General features: G+C 35.2%; 1 protein-coding gene across 4 annotated transcripts in view; it reads right to left on the bottom strand.

The window, feature by feature from the left end:
* Positions 1–19,115, bottom strand: part of CFI (complement factor I) — a 59,619-nt gene that overhangs the window by 31,308 nt on the left and 9,196 nt on the right. For 2 of the 4 annotated variants that reach the window (XM_038581904.1, XM_038581905.1), the window contains exons 1-2: positions 18,223–18,419; positions 5,025–5,066 (exon numbers count right to left, since the gene is read on the bottom strand). In XM_038581904.1, the coding sequence (XP_038437832.1) occupies positions 5,025–5,066; positions 18,223–18,279 (99 nt within the window). In that variant the 5' untranslated portion in view covers positions 18,280–18,419. Of the gene's footprint in view, positions 1–5,024; positions 5,067–18,222; positions 18,420–19,115 lie in introns of those variants that run through there. The other 2 variants (XM_038581907.1, XM_038581906.1) reach the window with 2 other exon arrangements.

Raw genomic sequence — 19,115 nt, 5'->3', positions numbered from 1 at the left:
CTTGATATGTTCCAATGACAGAAACAAATTGAACAATCTTTAAATGCTGTCATGAAAACAAATAAAAACCAATCAGTTAAAACCATGCAAGAATTTGCATAAGCTCTAAAAGTTATTCTATCTAATATGCTTTTCACAAAACTTTATTAAATAGCCACATAAAGAAGAAAATTTCACAAATTGGTCATTCACTAAATTGGCTTTTGACACATTGATCTCTGAAGAAATCCACCAGTCACATACTTTTCATGGTTCCTCTTTTGTGGTACTTATTAGAGTTGAAATTTTTGTAATTACTTAGCTCTTATATCTTCCACTGAGAAGATTGTAAGTGCCCTCTGATAGCAGGAACTGTCACCTTTCTATGTATCACCCTTATATTGAAAGAGAGATATTCCAATTGGGTGCAAGTAGAAAACAACATAATTCTTTCCAGCCTTTATTCCTTTAAATCCTTTCTCGGGTCTCCTTTTTCCTTGCTCATTGACAGAAACATGCACAAGTGTCATAACTTTTCAATCATTCTTAGATTAGAGAAAACATAAAAAATTAAGGCTTTTAGTCCCAGAAAAGATCATATAACAACAACTACAATGTCCAGTTCTCTATAATCATTGGAACTCTGACCTTCATTTCAGGTGAAATCTTCTCAGACTTGCTTTAAGGGGTATGGTGGGCCTGGTATTCACTGAATGGCAAACAAAACAAAACAAAACAAACCCAACAAAAACACAACATTGAGGAGAATTTACATTAAAGGAGCTGAAGATGAGGAGCAAGTAAAAGAGAATTTGCTTCCCAGCCAGAGAGGGGTCCTTTGCTCCATGTGTCTACTGTGGCAGAGAGCTCCAGAGGATGAAGGCTGAAAAAAGGCCACTGAATTAGATGAACAAGGATTACTGGGACTCCTCAAAGAAGTAGTCTTAGCTGAGTGTTAGAGGTAGAAACCAGACTTTTGAGAGTTGAGGCCAGAAAATGGAAGCAGAAGTACAGGGTAGCCATTTGATTGACCTTGTGCTTAGATACGGGAAACTGAACACAGGCTTTAAAAAAAAAAAAAAAATCTCTGCTTCCAGGGTGCCTGGGTGGCTCAGTTGGTTAAGTGTCAAACTCTTGGGTTTGGCTCACTTTATGATCTCAGAATCATGAGATCAAGCCGCACATTGTGGGGCTCTGTGGTCAGCACAGAGTCTGCTTGAGATTCTCTCTCCCTCTCCCTCTGCCCCTTCCCTCCTGCTCATGTTCTCTGTCTCTCTAAAATAAACAAATAAATCTGTAAAAACAAAAACAAAAAACTCTGTTTCCCCTCCAAGTGCCACTAAAGTAAGAATAAAACAATTTTAAAAAATAAGGTATAATCAATACACCCAAATGGAATGGGAGAGTGTTAGAGGCCTCTAGTTAGGTTCTAACAGGATGCCTGGCAGCCAGGAAAGGAGTCATAGCCAGCTATCAGGAAAGTCAGAGGCCTGTCCTGGCAGCATTCCAAAACAAAGCCACAAGAAGCCAGATTAAACCAGACAGGCCCAAGATGGCTGACCAGATGGATGGATTGGGTCAAAGTTTCAGGACCCAATGTCTCCGCAGTCCACCCTGCAACGAGATGACTACAGACTTGAGGTATTACCAAAATTTTAGAAGCTACAAAGCAGATGGGCCGGTGGTAATGGTTTTAGCAGACCAGAGAGAACTGAAAGGCCTCATGAGGAAAATCCATAAGAATAAAGCAAATATATCCCACAGAACCCCAGACAAGTTTAGGCATTAGTATTTTTGAAGAACATGGAGTGACTGAAAATCCAGGCAATTGTTGAAAAGAAATGCTTGTATGAACATGTTATAAAGGAATCGGATATAAATAGCAGAAGAAAAAAAAGAAACAAATAGAAGAGACAGCAATGATTTGAATGATTTGAAAGTGGTTGTTTCTGGATGGAGAGAACCAGGGTGAGATTGGGTATTTTCAAAAAAGGGTATGATAGGGTATTTTTAAAAAAGATTTTATTTATTTATTCATGACAGATACACACACAGAGAGAGAGAGAGAGAGAGAGAGAGAGAAAGAGGCAGAGACACAGGCAGAGGGAGAAGCAGGCTCCATGCAGGGAGCCCGACGTGGGACTTGATCCCCCGTCTCCAGGATCACACCTTGGGCTGATGGTGGCGCTAAACCACTGGGCCACCAGGGCTGCCCGATAAGGGTATTTCATAAGCAAAGATAATTGGTTCATGATCTTATCTGACTGGTCAGTATCTATGCTCAATCAGTTGTTAAACATTTTTAGCATTACCATGGTTTTAAGCCTTATTTGCCTTTGTAAACTATACACATGAATTAATGTGATAAACATAGTTAAATGAAGAAGAATATCAGTAGGCTTGCAGCAGAGAAGAATTAAGTATTAGATTTTGAAGGAAAATGGATGGGATAGTAACACAAAGGGACCCAGAATAAAGAGAGACTTTGCTGTTGTCAGGACATAGGAGATTTCATGATAACTATAGGCTAAGATCAGGAATCTAACAGAATAGGAAAGACTGAAGCTGTAAGAGAAAGGGACAATATTGTTGAAACACAGTTGAGGAAGATATAGGAGAAGGTATAATCAGAGAATGACGGAGAAGATTGCCTTAGAAATTAAGCAGTTTCCTATTCCAACAACCTTTCATGGTAAGCTGGAATCAATTTTATAGTAATTATTATATTTTAAATTTCAAGTTAGTCATGGTAATGACTAACACTGTTCAACATACTGGCTGCCGAAAATGGCAATAATCTAAAGAGAGCTAGAAAGTTATTGTGGGGCAGTAGCCAGGGACAGAAGAGTAAGTTTGTTTATCTGCTGTGTAAAACATGATGACAGCAGGCTTTAACGCTGAGGGAATGGGGTAAGTTACATGTATCTATGGATCCTCAATACCTAGAGCAGTGGTCTGTTGATCTCTAAGGATGTAATTAAAGGGGTTTGTAAATGCACTTCCAAACCAGTCTTTGTCTGAAAGAGATTATAAATCATGCTTCATACATTTATGTAAACTCGTCTTTCCAATGAATGTATATAGATGTTGTCAATAAGCAAATTATTTAAATCATCATGGAAATTATATTGACTCTGTCACTTCCTTCCTTCCCACAATAAGATACTAAAAAAAAAAAAAAAAAGACTATTACATATGTGGTTGATGGTAGAAGATGCGGTGATGGATCAAAAGCTTTCTTAATGTTTATCTTTGTGGTAAACACTGTTTACTAAAACCTTATTTTACTCTACTTCCAGGCAAACGGAAAGATTGCCCTTGACAAAAATGAATAGAGAATAAATGCACAGTATAACATAAGCTGACAAATGTTATACAAGGTAAGAGGGATAGAGATTGGGGAGAGTGAGGGAGAAAACTGCTATTTTTGTATGGAATTGTCAGGGAAGGTTTATCTTGGAGCAGAGATATGAAGGTGAGTGAGCAAGCCATGCACCTACCTAGATGTGAGGTGTCATGGTCAGAATTAGCCAAATCTGTAGGGGAGAAGCATAGGTGATGTGCTCTTGGTGTAGAGACCTGGTGTGGTTGCAGAGGAGTAAGTGGCTGGAGTGAGAGGAAGAGGAGGTGAGATCAGAGAACTGGAGGGTTGGGTGAACAATCATATAGGACTTAAAATTCACTGTAGAGACCAGCTTATTCTCAGAATGAAATATAAAGCCATTGGAGGATGTGAGCCTCCCAATATTTTGAAGTTGAGGAGATGATGGAGAGTTAGAAAAGGAAATGAGAAGATGTGGTCAGTGAAGTAAAAAACAAATAAATAGAAAATAGTGCACAGTAGCAAGGAGAAGGAAGGAGTGGCCGGCAGCTGTGTTTAATGCTTCTTTAGTTAAATGGTGATCTTGGGAAATGCAATTTTGTTGGAATGGTGGGAACTCAAGTCTGACTGGGTTCAAGAAATAATGGAAAAAGAGAAACTGAGCACAGCAAATTTTTGAGAGTTTAAATGTAAAGAGGCACAGAGAAATGGGGCAATAATTGGAAGGGGATATTAAGTCAAGAGAGGGTTTTTGTTTTAAGACAGAGGATCATATACATTTGTACAGTGAAATGAATGCTGGATTGAAAATAATACCCAACTGCAACACCCACAGATAAGCGAATGGCAGTTGACACTTCTAACCCCAGTAGGAGCAGTTCATCAGCCACATGGCAGGGTTAAAAACAATGAAAAGTTAATTAAGTACTATATGAAGTCAGCCTTGTCCCCTCAATCAGTAATATTAAAATGAGCATTTAAATATAGATTTATATCATTAATGATGAACCTCTCCCTATGTGTTTATTGTGCGTTTTGCTCCTTGTGAACTATCTTTTGCAGCTAATATGCCATGAAATCAAATGAAAAATTTAAAAAATAATGAAGTGTGTTTAATGATATTATTCTATTAAAGATTGTTGAAAATTATTAAAATATTATTTATGTGCTTAAAATTGTATTTTTTTTAAGATTTTATTTATTCATGAGAAACACAGAGTAAGAGGCAGAGACACAGGCAGATGGAGAAGTAGGCTCCCCACCAGGAGCCCAATGCAGGACCTAATTCCCTGACCCCGGATCATGCCCTGAACCGAAGGTAGACCTCCAACTGCTGAGCCACACAGGTGTCCCAAATTGTATTTGTTTTTTAGCTGCATTATGTATATAGCAGTATATTTATTATTGATAAGTAAATATATTTACATATACTAGAAGCACATGTCCAAAAATTTTTAGCAATTATGACTATAGTCTACTCATCTATAAAACATGACTCAACTCTTCTGTTACTATTGCTTTTTTGTGTATATGGATATGTTTTTGTTTTGTTTTGTTTTGGCCCTTGGTATTTGCAATGATGTAACGATTATTTTGACTTGAATTTTGTCTTTTTATTCTAGGCAGGACGACAATGAAACAATTTTAGATCGGTGGTTGGTAATTAGAAAACAGGAAGCAAACAATCCCTTATTTACCCTAGTACATAGCTGTATAACTTTACCTGGGTTTTCCTTATCCATTGTTTTTGGTTTTCATCTGTATCCTATAAACAAAGGAAAAAGAATGATCAACTATGACCAAAGTACAGAAAAGGTCGCCAATTCCTGCTTGTACTGCTAAGTAGCTGTGTGAACTTGGGTAAATGACTACTTTCTGATTCTGTTCTTCTGTAAAATGTAGAAAATAAAAATAATATTCTCACAGAGCTATTCCAAGGATCAAATGAAAAATACATGGGAAAACATGAATGAACATTTAAGACCCTATGGAAATGCAAATATGATGGTAACTGTGATAGATTATAAGTGGTCCCAATTCTAGCCTCCCTGCATTCCAGTCATTTGCTGGGGGGAAGGTGTATTTTCTTAACTGTAGACTCTGGGTCTGGCCATGTGACTCGCTTTAATTAACAAGCAGTCAGTAGGTGTTACACAAGAGATTGGAAAGTATTTGTCCAATTAGTTTTGTCCTTTTGCTTCTCTGCCATAGCTATGAGAAGAATATAGCTAGGCAGGCAAAGAAGAATCACTCTACTTGAGCCCAATTTAGATCAGCTGATCACCAGCCAACCTGCAGCCTAGTATATTAAATAAATTTTCTGACACTGAGATTTTGTGGTGATTTTATTATTATGACATTAACTACCTGGTATAATCATCATTTCCCTGGAAAATATTGAGAGGAAAAAATGGAAAAGATTCAAAAAGGGCAAACAATATAGCATTTTGTCTTTCTTCCAGAAGTGAATAAACTCATATCCTGAAAGTTAACCGTATGGGAAGTCTTTCCATTTGGAGAGTTTTAGGCCTCCTGTGGCCTCAGTGTCTTCTCATCCTGGTCTTCACTAGCAACTTTTTTCTATAATCTTTTCCTCTCCTTGGATCTGTCCATCTTTTATCATACCTGTTTCTGATATAAAGTCATGCTCTGATACCCCGACAACCAGATATTTAACCAGCAGCCACCCTATTCAGATAAAAAAGTAATGTTTCTCTACTAATACTAAATGATGAATACTTAACAAAGAATTTGAATTTTGTTATTTTTGTTGTTGTTTGTTTTATTTTTAAAATAACTACACCATTTGACCCAGGACCAGTATGTTGTTGCTGGAAATGGTAGAAAAATGGTTGTACGATGTGTGCAGGTAAGGTGGGCATTCTACTCTTTTCTTTAAAAATTGGGAGTATTGCTTTGGAGTCAATTCCATTATTTTTGCCTCAGAGATTTAAAAAAAATCATTGGCCTAGTTTTTTGGCCTTATTTTTATTATGACAGTTTTGTTTTTTAATATGAAAACAGTTTTGTTTTTTAAGATGGCTGAAATTTTGTTGTTGTTTTCATTTTTAATTAATTAAAAAAATAGGAAACACAAAGGAATATTACAAACAGGTTCAAAAGGGTGCCTATAAAAAGTATATTTCCTTTTTTCCCTTATCCATTTAACTTCCCAAGGCCCACCTCGGAGTCAACCACTTAATAGTCTTTGTGAATCTTTCCAGAGATCATTATTGTACATGAGCCTATGTTTTATTTTCTAACTCTGCCCCCCAACGCCAGTGCAATTTGCAACCAGTGGCCCTTTCTAATGTTTTGTCATTATAATCAAAGTTATAGTGAATCTTTTTACATAATACACATCATTTCCCACTATACTAAATATATCTGTCAGTACTTAACCTGGGAGTGAAATTTTAAAAAATCAGCAGTTTTAACTTTGAAAGATATTGCCTAATTTCTCTTTATAGAGGTTGTTTTCATTTGCATTCCCAAACTTGATATCAGACAGTGCCTATTTTCCATAATCTTGACCACAGAACATATACCTCACTAACTTTTTTATCTTTGCCAATTTGGTATATAAAAATGTTATCAGAGTACATACAGTTTTATTTGCAATTTACCCAATGAGTGAGGCTGAACATCTTTCAATATGCTCAAACTTTGAGATTTTTATTTCTTTCTCCTTGCACTAATCATATCTTTTGCTATGTATATTGGATTGTTTTTTGTTTGTTTGTTTGGCCTTTTTTTTGTTTGTTTGTTTTATAGGAAGTCTATATATTAAAGAAACTAGCACCTTGGAATAAGAGTTGCAAAAAATTGTTTGTCTACTGACAAATGGCAAGCCTAGTGTTTTTGACACACTAAACAGATACTTTTTTAAAAAGGATTTTTTTTTTAGAGAGAGAGAGCAAAATAGAGAGTGAGTGGGGGGAAGAGAGAGAGAAGAGAGAGAATTGCAGAGGGGCATGAGCTCGAGCATGGAGCCCAATGCCAGGCTCAATCTCATTACCCTGAGATCATGACCTGAGTGGAAACCAAGAATTCAACACTCAACCAGCTGAGCCACCAGGCGCCCTGAGAACAGAAACTTCCAAAACACTATTCCCTATACAACAAAATTATTTCCAATAAAAACCATGAAAGAAATGAACAATAAATTATGCAGAAAAATGTGAACAGCAAATATTTTCTGTCATTGAAATTCATATATATATATATATATATATATATATATACACCCTGTTTGTAAAAAATAAAAGTAAAAAACACAATACAAATAAGGAAAAAATAGGGATCCCTGGGTGGCTCAGTGGTTTGGCACCTTCGGCCCAGGGCGTGATCCTGGAGTCCCAGGATTGAGTCCTGCATCGGGCTTCCTGCATGGAGCCTGCTTCTCCTCTATCTGTGTCTCTGCCTCTCACTCTCTATCTGTGTCTCTCATGAATAAATAAAATCTTAAAAAAAACAAATAAGGAAAAAATAGAGAAATATTTTTAACTACATATTTGTCTTTGATGAAGAAGAAAAAAAATACACCTATGTATAGGTCTGTTATTGTAACGAATAATAATTTTTCAGTTTAACAACAATTAAATACATTGATAAAAAAGGAATAAATTTCATTTTAAAGATATTATTCAAATTTGGTAAAATATGTCCTGCATGTACTGTTGTTTGCTCTTGGCACACCTTTTGGTCTGCACTTTTTTACTATTTTATATTTTAAAAACAAAAATTCCAAATGGCCTAGAATGAAAAAACTGAAAACTCTCCTTCTGTTTCTTCATCCTTGTAATTCACTGTGACAATACTGTTTATTCACATTCAGAAAAATGTGATAACACAGAGTTTGGAGACAGGAACTGTACTGAAATGACCTGAACAATTCCAATGCATAATGTTTATGAGACTGCCTCTATCAGGGCTGAACTGAGAATTGACTGAATTAACTTGCATTTATAGCACAATGTCTATTAAAGGATATGTTTTAAAAAATACACCCATTTGAGGTTTACATTTGTATTTTAAAATCTCAATCTCAGTAACCCCAGCAATTGTTAACTGTACTAATACAAGAGCCACTGGCCAGATATGGCTACCTACATTAAAATTAATTAAAATTAAATTAAATAGGAATTCTTCTGCTTCCAGTCAAGATTAAATAATAGGAACCAGGTTTATGCTTCAGCCTAAAACAACTAAGAAATGGGCAAAATATAGCAATAATTTTCAAGATACTGAACATCAGGTGAAGAAAGGCAGTGATCCCTGAGAGTCTAGAAGTAAATGAAGAAGACCTATAATTGCTCCATTTGATTGCCTTGAGAGTTCCATGACTGTGGTGCAGAGGGAGGGAACTTGAGCTGAGCCCAAGGGACTCCCTGAGCTGAGGAAAAAGATTTGAGAGTCTGAGGAGACCAAAGCAGTTAGAATTCAAAGAATTGAATGCTGGAAAGAAGTGAATGGAATAGGAAAAAGAACTTTGGAGCTCCTTAGCAGATCCCCTCTGAGTGTTCAGCAAGTATTCATCAGCACCTGAGTGTGAAGAAACTAATTCAGACTGGGGAAAGGACCACTGAAAAGAATTCTAGGTGATAGGGACCACATTCAAACAGGGCCATGAATAGTGCTAATTCTTACCACTTGTAATTCATGGGGCATTTGGAGGTGTACACAGAGGATCTTGCCTCAGTAGTGTGGAATAATTAGTTCTAAACTGAGTGCTAGGGACACCTGGGTGGCTCAGCAGTTGAGCATCTGCCTTCAGCTCAGGGCATGGTCCTGGAGTCTCGGGTAGAGTCCCACATCGGGCTCCCCTCGAGGAGCCTGCTTCTCCCTCTGCTTATGTCTCTGCTTCTCTCTCTGTGTTTCTCATGAATAAATAAATAAAATATAAAAAAATAAACCGAGTGTTATTCTGGTCCTACGTAAAAATGTTTAAAGCAAGACTTGAAAGGGTCAAACTGTTTTCAAGTAACTTAAACATCTCAGAACAAAGTTCAAGAATGTTTATAGGCATACAAAAATACTCAGCAGTAGAGTACTCAGCATACAAAAATACTCTCATCCAGTAGAGTAAAATTCATAATATCTGGCACCCCCGAAGATTACTAGGCATGCAAAGATGCAGCAAAATATGACTCATAATGAGAAAAACCAATCAACTGAAATACACTCAGAATGCTAGTATAGATGTTAGAATTAGCAGGTAAAGATATTTAAATATTTATTATAACTGTAGTTCATATGTTTAAAGCGTTAAGTAGAAACATGAAAGATATATGAGATCCAAATTGAACTTCTAGAGTTGAAAACTACAATATTTGAGATTAAAAACATATACTGGATGGAACTAATGACAAGTAGGTCTTGACAGAAGAAAATATTAGAAAACCTAAAGATTTATCAAACAAGGTATGAGTGAGCTGTGCAACAAATTCAAGTGGCATGTTTTATGTGTAATTGGAGTTCCAAAGGAGAAGGGAGTGAGATAGGAACAAAAAATATATTTGAAGTAATAAGGGCTGACATTTTTCTAAATTTGATGAAAAATAAAAATCCACAGTTCCAACAAGTTGAATGAATCTCAAGCAGAAGAAACATGAAGGAAACTCCATTAAGGCATCATATTCAAATTTTCAAATACCAGAGATAAAGAGAAAATCTTCAAAAGGGCCAAAGAAAAGAGTCACATCATGGGCAAAGGAACAAAGGTAAGTGTGACAGCTGAGGTCTCATCACTAATACAAATGAGAAGACAGTGGAGTAACAGTTAAAAAATACTGTGTGTGTGTAGGGAGCCCTATCAACATATAAATCTATTCCTAACAAAAATGTCATTAAAAGTTTAAGGCAAATAACAACCTCTTTAGATACAAAACTGAAAAATTAATCACCAGTATATTTGCCTTAACAGAAAAGTTTTTTAAAAATCCCTTTAAGCAGAAGGAAAATTATGCTGGATGGCAATCTGGATCCATACAAAGGAATGATGAATGCTGGAAATATCTGGGAATATTTGATATGAGGAGGAGGTCAATGACGACAGTAGCTTTTATCTCTGCTTTGTATCTTGTTGTATCTTTGACATTATTATCAGAGTGATTTTGGACTCATGAGTTAGGAAGTATTTACTTCTTTTCTTTTTTGGGGGAAGAGTTTGAGAAGAATTAGTGTTAATTCTTCTTTCAGTGTTTAGTAGTGAAGCCATCTGATACTGGATATTTCTTTGATGAAGTTTTTAGAAATTCCTGATTCATCTCTTGTTGCTTGTCTGTTCAGATTTACTATTTCTTCTTGATTCAGTTTTGGTAATGTGTGTGTTTGTAGGAATTTGGCTACTCATCTAAGTTATCTAATATATTGGCATATAATTGTTCATAGTACCCTTTTATCATTCTTTTGATTTCGGTAAGGTCAACAGTGATGTGTCCACTTTCTGATTTTATTTGTGTCTTTTTATGTCAGTCTAGTTAAGGTGTGTCCATTTGATCTTTTCAAAGAACCAAATTTTTGTTTAGTTGAATCTATTATGTTACTATTTATTTTTCCCACCTACAATTTCTCCTCCTCTTCCTTCCCCTCTTCCTCCTTTTTTGGAGGCTAAACAACATGCTACTAAACAACCAATGGATCAGTGAAGAAATCAAAGAGGAAATAAAGAAATACATGGAGACAGATGAAAATGAAGACAAAATGGTCCCATATCTTTGGAATACAGCAGAAGCAGTTCCAAGAGGGACATTTTTAGTGATACAGATCTACCTCAAGAAAAAAGAAAAATCTCAAATGAACAATCTAATCTAACACCTAAAGGAACTAGAAAAGAACAAACATAGCCCAAAGTTGTTGGAAGGAAGGAAATAATAAAGATCAGAGAGGGAATAAATGAAATAGAGACTAAAAAGATAGAAAAAAATCAATAAAACCAAGAGTTTGTTCTTTGAAAAGATAAACAAAATTGATAAACTTTAGCCAGACTCATCAAGAAAAATGGAGGACTCAAAGAAATAAAATCAGAGATGAAAGAGAAATTAACAACCAAATTAACAGAAATATAAAGCATTTGACAAGATTCTTTATTCATTCATGATAAAAACTCCCCATTCTAATCTTTATTATTTCCTTCCTTTTCCTAGCTTTGGATTTATTTTGCTCTTCTTTTTCTGGTTCTTTAAGGTGTAAGGTTAGATTTTTGATTAAGGATATTTGTTATTTTTTAATGTAGGCATTTACTGCTATAAATTTCCCTGTGAGAACTGCTTTTGCCACATCTCGAAAGTTTTGGTATGTTGTGTTTTTGCTTTCATTCATTTCTAAGTATTTTCTAATTTACTTTGTGATTTCTTTGACCACTGGTTAAGAGTACATTGCTTAATTTCCACATATTCGTGAATTTTCTTCTGTTTTCTTTCTGTTACTGATTTCTAGCTTTATTCCATTATCTTTCAAGGAACTATTTCTAAGGATTTCAATATTTTTAGATTTGAGACATGTCCTGTGGCTTAACATATGGGCTATGCTGGAGAATGTTCTATGTGCACTTGAGAAAAATGTGTATTCTTCTTTTGTTGAGTGTAGTGCTCTGTATGTCTAGTTGTTAGGTTAGGTTGATTTATAGTGTTATTAAAATCCTCTATTTTCTTATTTGTCTTCTGTTTAGATTTTCTATCCATTATGGAAGGTGGGATATAGAAGTCTCCAACTATTATTAGAATTCTTTTCTTCCCTTCAATTATGTCATTGTCTCATATATTTTGGGCTTTACTATTTGGTATGTGTATGTTTATAATTATACATTTTAAATGAATTCTTTTGTCAATATCTAGTGTTCTTTGTCTCTCATAACAAGACAAAATTAAGGTTAATTTTGTCTGACATTAGTGTGTCCACTTCTGGTTCTCTTTTGGTTGCTATCTGCATGGAATATTGTTTTCCACCCTTTCATTTCAATCTATTTATGTCTTTGGACCTAAGTGAGTCTCTTGTAGATAGCATATAGTTGGATCACATTTAGTTTTTTTAAAAATAAATTCTGCCAGTCTCTACCTTTCATTGGAGAATTTAACCTACTTATATTTGTTTATAAGGAAGGCCTTATTTTAACCATTTTGCAATTTGTTCTCTGTATTACAACTTTGTATTCTTTATGTCTTCTGTTACGGCCTTTTCTGTTTAGTTGATTTGTTTATAGTGAACTATTTTATTTTCTTCTTACATCTTTTCTGTATATTTTAAAGATTTTCTTTGTGGTTGCTGTGGAGATTATACTTAACATCTTAAATGTATAACAATTTAGTTTGAATTGATACCAACCTCGCTTCAAGAGTAGATAAAAACCCTGGTCTTATATAGGTCCATCTCCTCTTCTATGTTGTTATGGCCATATATTCATCTTTATGCATTGTATGCCTATTAATATAGATTTATCATTATTTTTATACATTCTTCTTTTAAATCATGTGAAATACAAAGAGGTGCTCCAAACCAAAAATGAAATTACGCCAGCCTTTGTATTTACCTATATAGTTATCTTTATTGAAGTTATTTATTTCTTCTGTGGCTTCCAGTTATTGTCTAGTGTATTTTTGGTCAGCCTGCAGGACTATCTTTTTTTTTTAATTTTTATTTATTTATGATAGTCACAGAGAGAGAGAGAGAGAGAGAGAGAGGGGCAGAGACACAGGCAGAGGGAGAAGCAGGCTCCATGCACCGGGAGCCCGACGTGGGATTCGATCCCGGGTCTCCAGGATCGTGCCCTGGGCCAAAGGCAGGCGCTAAACCGCTGCGCCACCCAGGGATCCCGTATCTTTCTTATAATGAATTTCTTATTTACCAATGACTAACTCCATCAATTAATCTGAAAATGTCTTAATTTCTCCTTCATTTTTAAAGGATAGTTTTTTTTCAATATAGAATTTGTGATTGACAGTCTTTTCTTTCAGCACTTTAAAAATATTCCACTCTCTTCTCCATGCCTCAATGGTTTCTAATGAGAAATATACTTCTAATCTTATTGAAAATCTTTTGCCCATGATGAGTTACTTTTCTCTTGCTGCTTTCAAGATATTCTGTTTAGTTCCTTGGCTTTTAACAATTTCATTATAACGTGTCTTGGTGTGGACTTCTTTGCATTATCTTTTTAGAGGCTGGTAAGCTTTCTAAATCTGTAGACTCATATCTTTTAGCAAATTTGGGAAGTTTTTGGCTATTATTTCTTCAAATATTCTTTTTAACCTGTTCTCTTCTCTGGGTTTCTAGTGTGTATATTTTGGTGTTCTTAATGGTGACCCACAGGTCTTAAGCTATGTTAGCTTCTCTGTTTTTTTCTTTCTGATCTTCAAACTGGATAATTTGACTGATCAAGTTCACTTACTCTTCTGCCTGCTTCACTCTACTATTAAAACTCTAGTGAGTTTTTTTATTTCTGCTATACTTTTAGGCTCCAGAATTCCTGATTGTTTTTTATGATTTCTATCTCTTCATTGATATTATATGTTTGCTCATGCCTCATCTTCCTGGTTTCCTTTAGCTCTTTGAATATATTTAAGTTAGTTGATTTAAAGTCTTTCCCTAGTAAGTCCCAAGTCAGTTCTTCCTCATTTCTGTTAATTTCTCCTATAAATGGGACACATTTTGTTTCCTTGCATGCTTCATATGTTTTTGGTAAAACTAGACATTTTGAATATTACAATGTAATAACTCTTGAAATCATATTTTTCCTTCTACTCAAGGTTTGCTTTTCTTCCTTGCTGTACACTGTAGCTGTTTGTTTAGTGAGTTTTCTAAACTGTTTTTGTAGGAAGTTTGTTTTTTGTGATGTGTAGTGTCTGAAGTTTCTGTTCCTTTACCTTGCAGTAAGCTAGTGTTTGGACAAATATTTCTTTGAGTGAGTGAGAGAGAGAGAGAGAGACAGAGAGAGAGAGAGAGAGAAGGAAAAGGAAAAGGGAAATGAGAGGAGAAATAAAATAAAAAGAATAAGAAACTCCTTAAATCATTAACAACAAAAAAACTTTTTTTTTTTTTTTTTTTTGTAGAATAATGGCCCCTTCTACACTTAGCCAGGCCATTTACAATTTCTCTCCTAGCCTTCACTTCATGCTTGCACTGAGCCTAGAGATCATTTAGAAGTATAGGCTTAGGGTCTTCCTAGATCTTTTCTGAGCATGCATTCTACCCTGGGCATGTGTGTTGCTTTTTAAATTCCCAAGTATTCACAGGGACTTTTAAATGGTCCAATTTCCCATAGAAACCCTCTCCCTAATTTTTTCTCCAAGCTTTGGCACTCTCCTGTTTGTCTCAACCGTAATCTTTTGTCTAGGTAGCTGCACGTTGTTTAGTGCTTCACAATGTTTTTAAGGAATGATCACTGCCTTTCCACTCTGAGTTGAGTTCTAAATTAGGCAAAACAAAGACAAATATATTTGGTCAGTCTTTCCAGTATCCCCTCAGGCAGGTTAGAACAAACCCTATTCTTTTTAAATAAATTCTGCTCTGCTCCTTCTAGAGCTAGGGATGAGAGTTCCACACGTGGACTGCCATCTTCAAGACTGCCACTGAACTGGGGACAGGTTAGGGCAAAGTCAAGTAGAAATGCCACAGAGCTTTCTTACCATTTTTTTTTTTTTTTTTTTTTTTTTAATTTATTTTTTTATTGGTGTTCAATTTACTAACATACAGAATAACACCCAGTGCCCGTCACCCATTCACTCCCACCCCCCGCCCTCCTCCCCTTCTACCACCCCTAGTTCGTTTCCCAGAGTTAGCAGTCTTTATGTTCTGTCTCCCTTTCTGATATTTCCCACACATTTCTTCTCCCTTCCCTTATTTTCCCTTTCACTATTATTTATATTCCCCAAATGAATGAGAACATATAATGTTTGTCCTTCTCTGACTGACTTACTTCACTCAGCATAATACCCTCCAGTTCCATCCACGTTGAAGCAAATTCTTACCATTTTTAAGCTGCCTTTTCCTTCATTCAGTGTTTACTTGGATGCTGTAGCCTTTGATTAATAACTAGAGTTCTGACAAAGTTGCCCCTGAGAGAATGCATGATTGTGTGTGTGTGTGTGTGTGTGTGAAGTGTTTGGATTTGCCTACTCTGCCATTTTTGCTGACCTCACTCACTCTCTGCATTGTGTGTTGCTTCCTGTGCATATTGTCTTTCCATCATCTCATCACTCTGCTGAACACACCCTAATTCTTTCTTTCCAAAATATTACTGATATAAACTTAGGCTTGTAATAAACTTTTAGGGTAAATAAAAATTTGGGGTTTTGGTTGGGGTTTATGTTACAGTACAATAGTCCCACAGTAGTGAACAACCATATTGAATGAAACATTTGGCTTCCCTATTCTTTAATATATGTTGGTCATTAATGCAGCAGCCAATCCCTCTGTTCTGGTTTTATCTCCCAGAGAAACCTGAGTCCCCTTATCTCTACATCTGGGCAGCAAAACCAGAATTCTCTCACTATTCAGAATATCCTGTTTATCTCACACCAGTTCACTCTTGTTATTGACATAATTCACCTTCAAATAAGTCCATCAAACAAACAAACAAACAAACAAAAAACAAAACCAAAACCAAATAAGTCCATCAAAAAGTTTTGATATAAAAAAGGGTGTGGGACTTTTTATTCCTTAGAGGGAAATCTGGTCTCCACTTTCAAAATCACAAAAATTTCTTCCAGATGTACATATTTTCATTTAGAAAATGTAGACACATTTTAAAACTTCTTTGAACACATCTGAAGACATGTTGTCTGTATGGTAACTTCCATTTAAAAATAGTTTTCTCCTAGTATTACATTTTCTTTTATAAACTAATATTTTAAGAAGTTCAGAAATTTTCACAAATATGGTAATTCCTACAAAATTCTGTTTTTTAAAGAAAAGAAGACAACTTTATTATTGGATGATTATTCAGTAAAAGAGGCTCCCTTTCTGTAAGTGAAAAATACTATTTTGTTTTTTATTGGTTTTGTTCTGGGAATAGAAAATGTGGCTGAAATGTCTTTTTCTCAAAAACAAGTTTTTCCTTATTCTAAAATAACATGCATTTATTTGGATTTTAAAAAGATGAATAATGGGGACACTTGGGTGGCTCAGTGGTTGAGCATCTGCCTTTGGCTCAGGTCGTGATCTTGGATCCTAGGATCAAATTCTACATCAGGCTCCCCACTGGAATCCTGCTTCTCCCTCTGCCTATGTCTCTGCCTCTCTCTCTGTGTCTCTCCTGAATAAATAAATAAAATCTTAAAAAAATAAGATGAATAATGCATAAAACAGAATTTCTGAATTCTGAAAATTCATAAGTGTATAAAACAAAAAGTAAAAATCACCAGTAATCTCATTACTTAAGATACCAACTGGTATCTATTTGATATATACCCCCCAGGAACTTTTAAATTGCTGTTTATATGAGCAGCTATATTTATGTATTCGTGTGTGTGTGTGTGTGTGTGTACACACAGATACATAAATGTGTGTATATTTTCTTCTTTAACAAAAATAAGATTTTAGTAAGGGCTTTTGTCTCAATAAATATATAATGTGTCATTTTAATAGCTACATGATAGTTCATTTATAGATGTACAATAATTGAATCAATTTCTTATGAATGAGCACTTAGTTTATTTTCATTTGTTCTGTTACAAACATTGCATATATATTTTAGAAGTTACAAGAAACTTATTTAAAGTAAGTAATTCTGATTTCTTAGGTGGTTTTCTTTAAATATTTGCTTCTCTAAACTGGCATTAAGACAAAACAGCTTTTGTAACACTGTTTCAAAGTGCTTTGACCACAAAAGTAGGCAATAATCAATAATTGTCTAAAATATCTTAAACCTATATAACTTAATATGTGATCTTCCAGCCTGGCTATAATCTGTCATATCAGTTTTGACTGCTCAAGTTCCCCACTGTCTCCATTCTGATCAAATGTATTTATTCACCTGGAGGAAACTAATGTTTTACTATCCTTCTACCATATAACTGGTATGAAAAGGGTGAAAGTTACTCTGTTTCTCTACACTAATCCACAATTACGAATCCAGCTCAAATCCCACTTGGTCCATAGACTCTTCCTGGTCTCTTAACAGGAAGGGAATTTTTCCCCTCATTAAAGTCCTTTGGCACATGATATTTACAACATTTTTGGCAATTGAATATCTTGCAACAGTTCCTTCTCAAATGTTATTTAAATCTTATTACTTCCTCATTGTCATGTCATCTTTCTACCACTGTACCGAAGGGCTGTTGAAGGAAGAGATCAGACATGCTATTTTCCCAGTACTATACCTTGCATGTAGAAGGATTTGGTAAATACTTTTTGATTTAATACAATGACTGTAAATTATAGATCTCTATTAGTAAAATTCTCATTCAATTAATTTTTATGCACAGATAAGAGAACATGAAAAAAAGCAATTTCTTAAAGCACTTTCATCAAGATATTAACACAAAATCTTTGTTACTGACTATATATTGCCACTGTTGGTATCTGAACTATGTAATCTCTAAAGTCAAAATAATATATTTAAGATTTTTCTCTTTTTTACTTATTTTAAATTTTTTAAATTTAAATTCAATTAATTAACATATAGTGTATTATTAGTTTCAGAGGTAGAGGTCAGTGATTCATCAGTTGCATATAACACCCAGTGCTTTTTATGACACATGCCCTCCTTAATGCCCATTACCCAGTTACCCCATCCTCCCATCCATCTCCCCTCCTGCAACCTTCAGTTTGTTTCCTATGATTAAGGGTCTCTTATGGCTTGTCTCCCTGTCTGATTTCATATTATTTTATTTTACCCTCCCTTCACCCATGTCTTAAGATTTTTCTTACATTCTTATAATATTAAAAACATCTACTTAAAATAGGCTAAATATTGAGTTACTTACCTTGCAAAAACTTAGGCAGAAGCACAAATGTAACAAAATAACATGAACAAGCTTCATATTGGAAACTTTCAGGGTCTGTCTCTCTTCTCCACCCTGGATATTCTTTTGAAATTTAATTTTTAACCTTTGAAAAAATATTTAGAAAGAGCAAGTCTCCTAAAGAGCTTTGCACTTTTGAACTCAGAGAATTTGGCTAAAATCCAGAGTTTTACCGTAACTGAAACCAAAAAAGGCCTTCCCAGTAAATAGCTGAGTGAGGTGACCAATAGGGAGCATGTTTCCTCCAGAGGAAAACAATTTCCACAGTTTGTTAATAGCCCTTCAATTTTGCTTTTTTAGAGAAGACAGAAACTACATGGAACGAAAATTGCTTGTGTTTTTGGCAAAATAAAATTAGAGTGTTTTCCCTTAAGTTTGAGGATGAGGAGGTAAGTAAAAGTATATCATGTTGAAGGCTATGAAGAATACAGTAAATATCCTGAACAAAACATTTCCTTTACCATGCTCCATTATGCTGTGATCAAATTATATTGTCTGAGCATAGAAAACTTTTTTAAAAAACGATTTATTTATTTGAGAGAGAGGGAGACAAAGTATGAGCAGCGGGGAGGAGACGAGAGAGAAGGAGAAGCAGATGAGCAGGGCGCCCAATGTGGGGCTTGATTCCAGTACCCTGAGACCATAGGTTCCCCAAGGTGAGGGCAGATGCTTAACTGACTGGGCTACCCAGGTACCCCAGCATAGAAAACTTTAAAAAATAAGTTTTATTGCCCCAGCACCGAGTGTAGTGCAGGATTCATTTTTATTTGTGAAATAAATGTTAGGGTTTTCCTGAAGCAGACATGAGACAGAGTTGGGGCTACAAGTTAGAAATTAACTCCAGTGAAAGGAAG

This window comes from Canis lupus, chromosome 32 (genome assembly GCF_011100685.1).
Source record: "Canis lupus familiaris isolate Mischka breed German Shepherd chromosome 32, alternate assembly UU_Cfam_GSD_1.0, whole genome shotgun sequence".
Classification (NCBI taxonomy): Eukaryota; Metazoa; Chordata; class Mammalia; order Carnivora; family Canidae; genus Canis; species Canis lupus.
The sequence above is the reverse complement of the archived record's forward strand: the minus strand, read 5'-3'. Positions and strand labels throughout refer to the sequence as shown.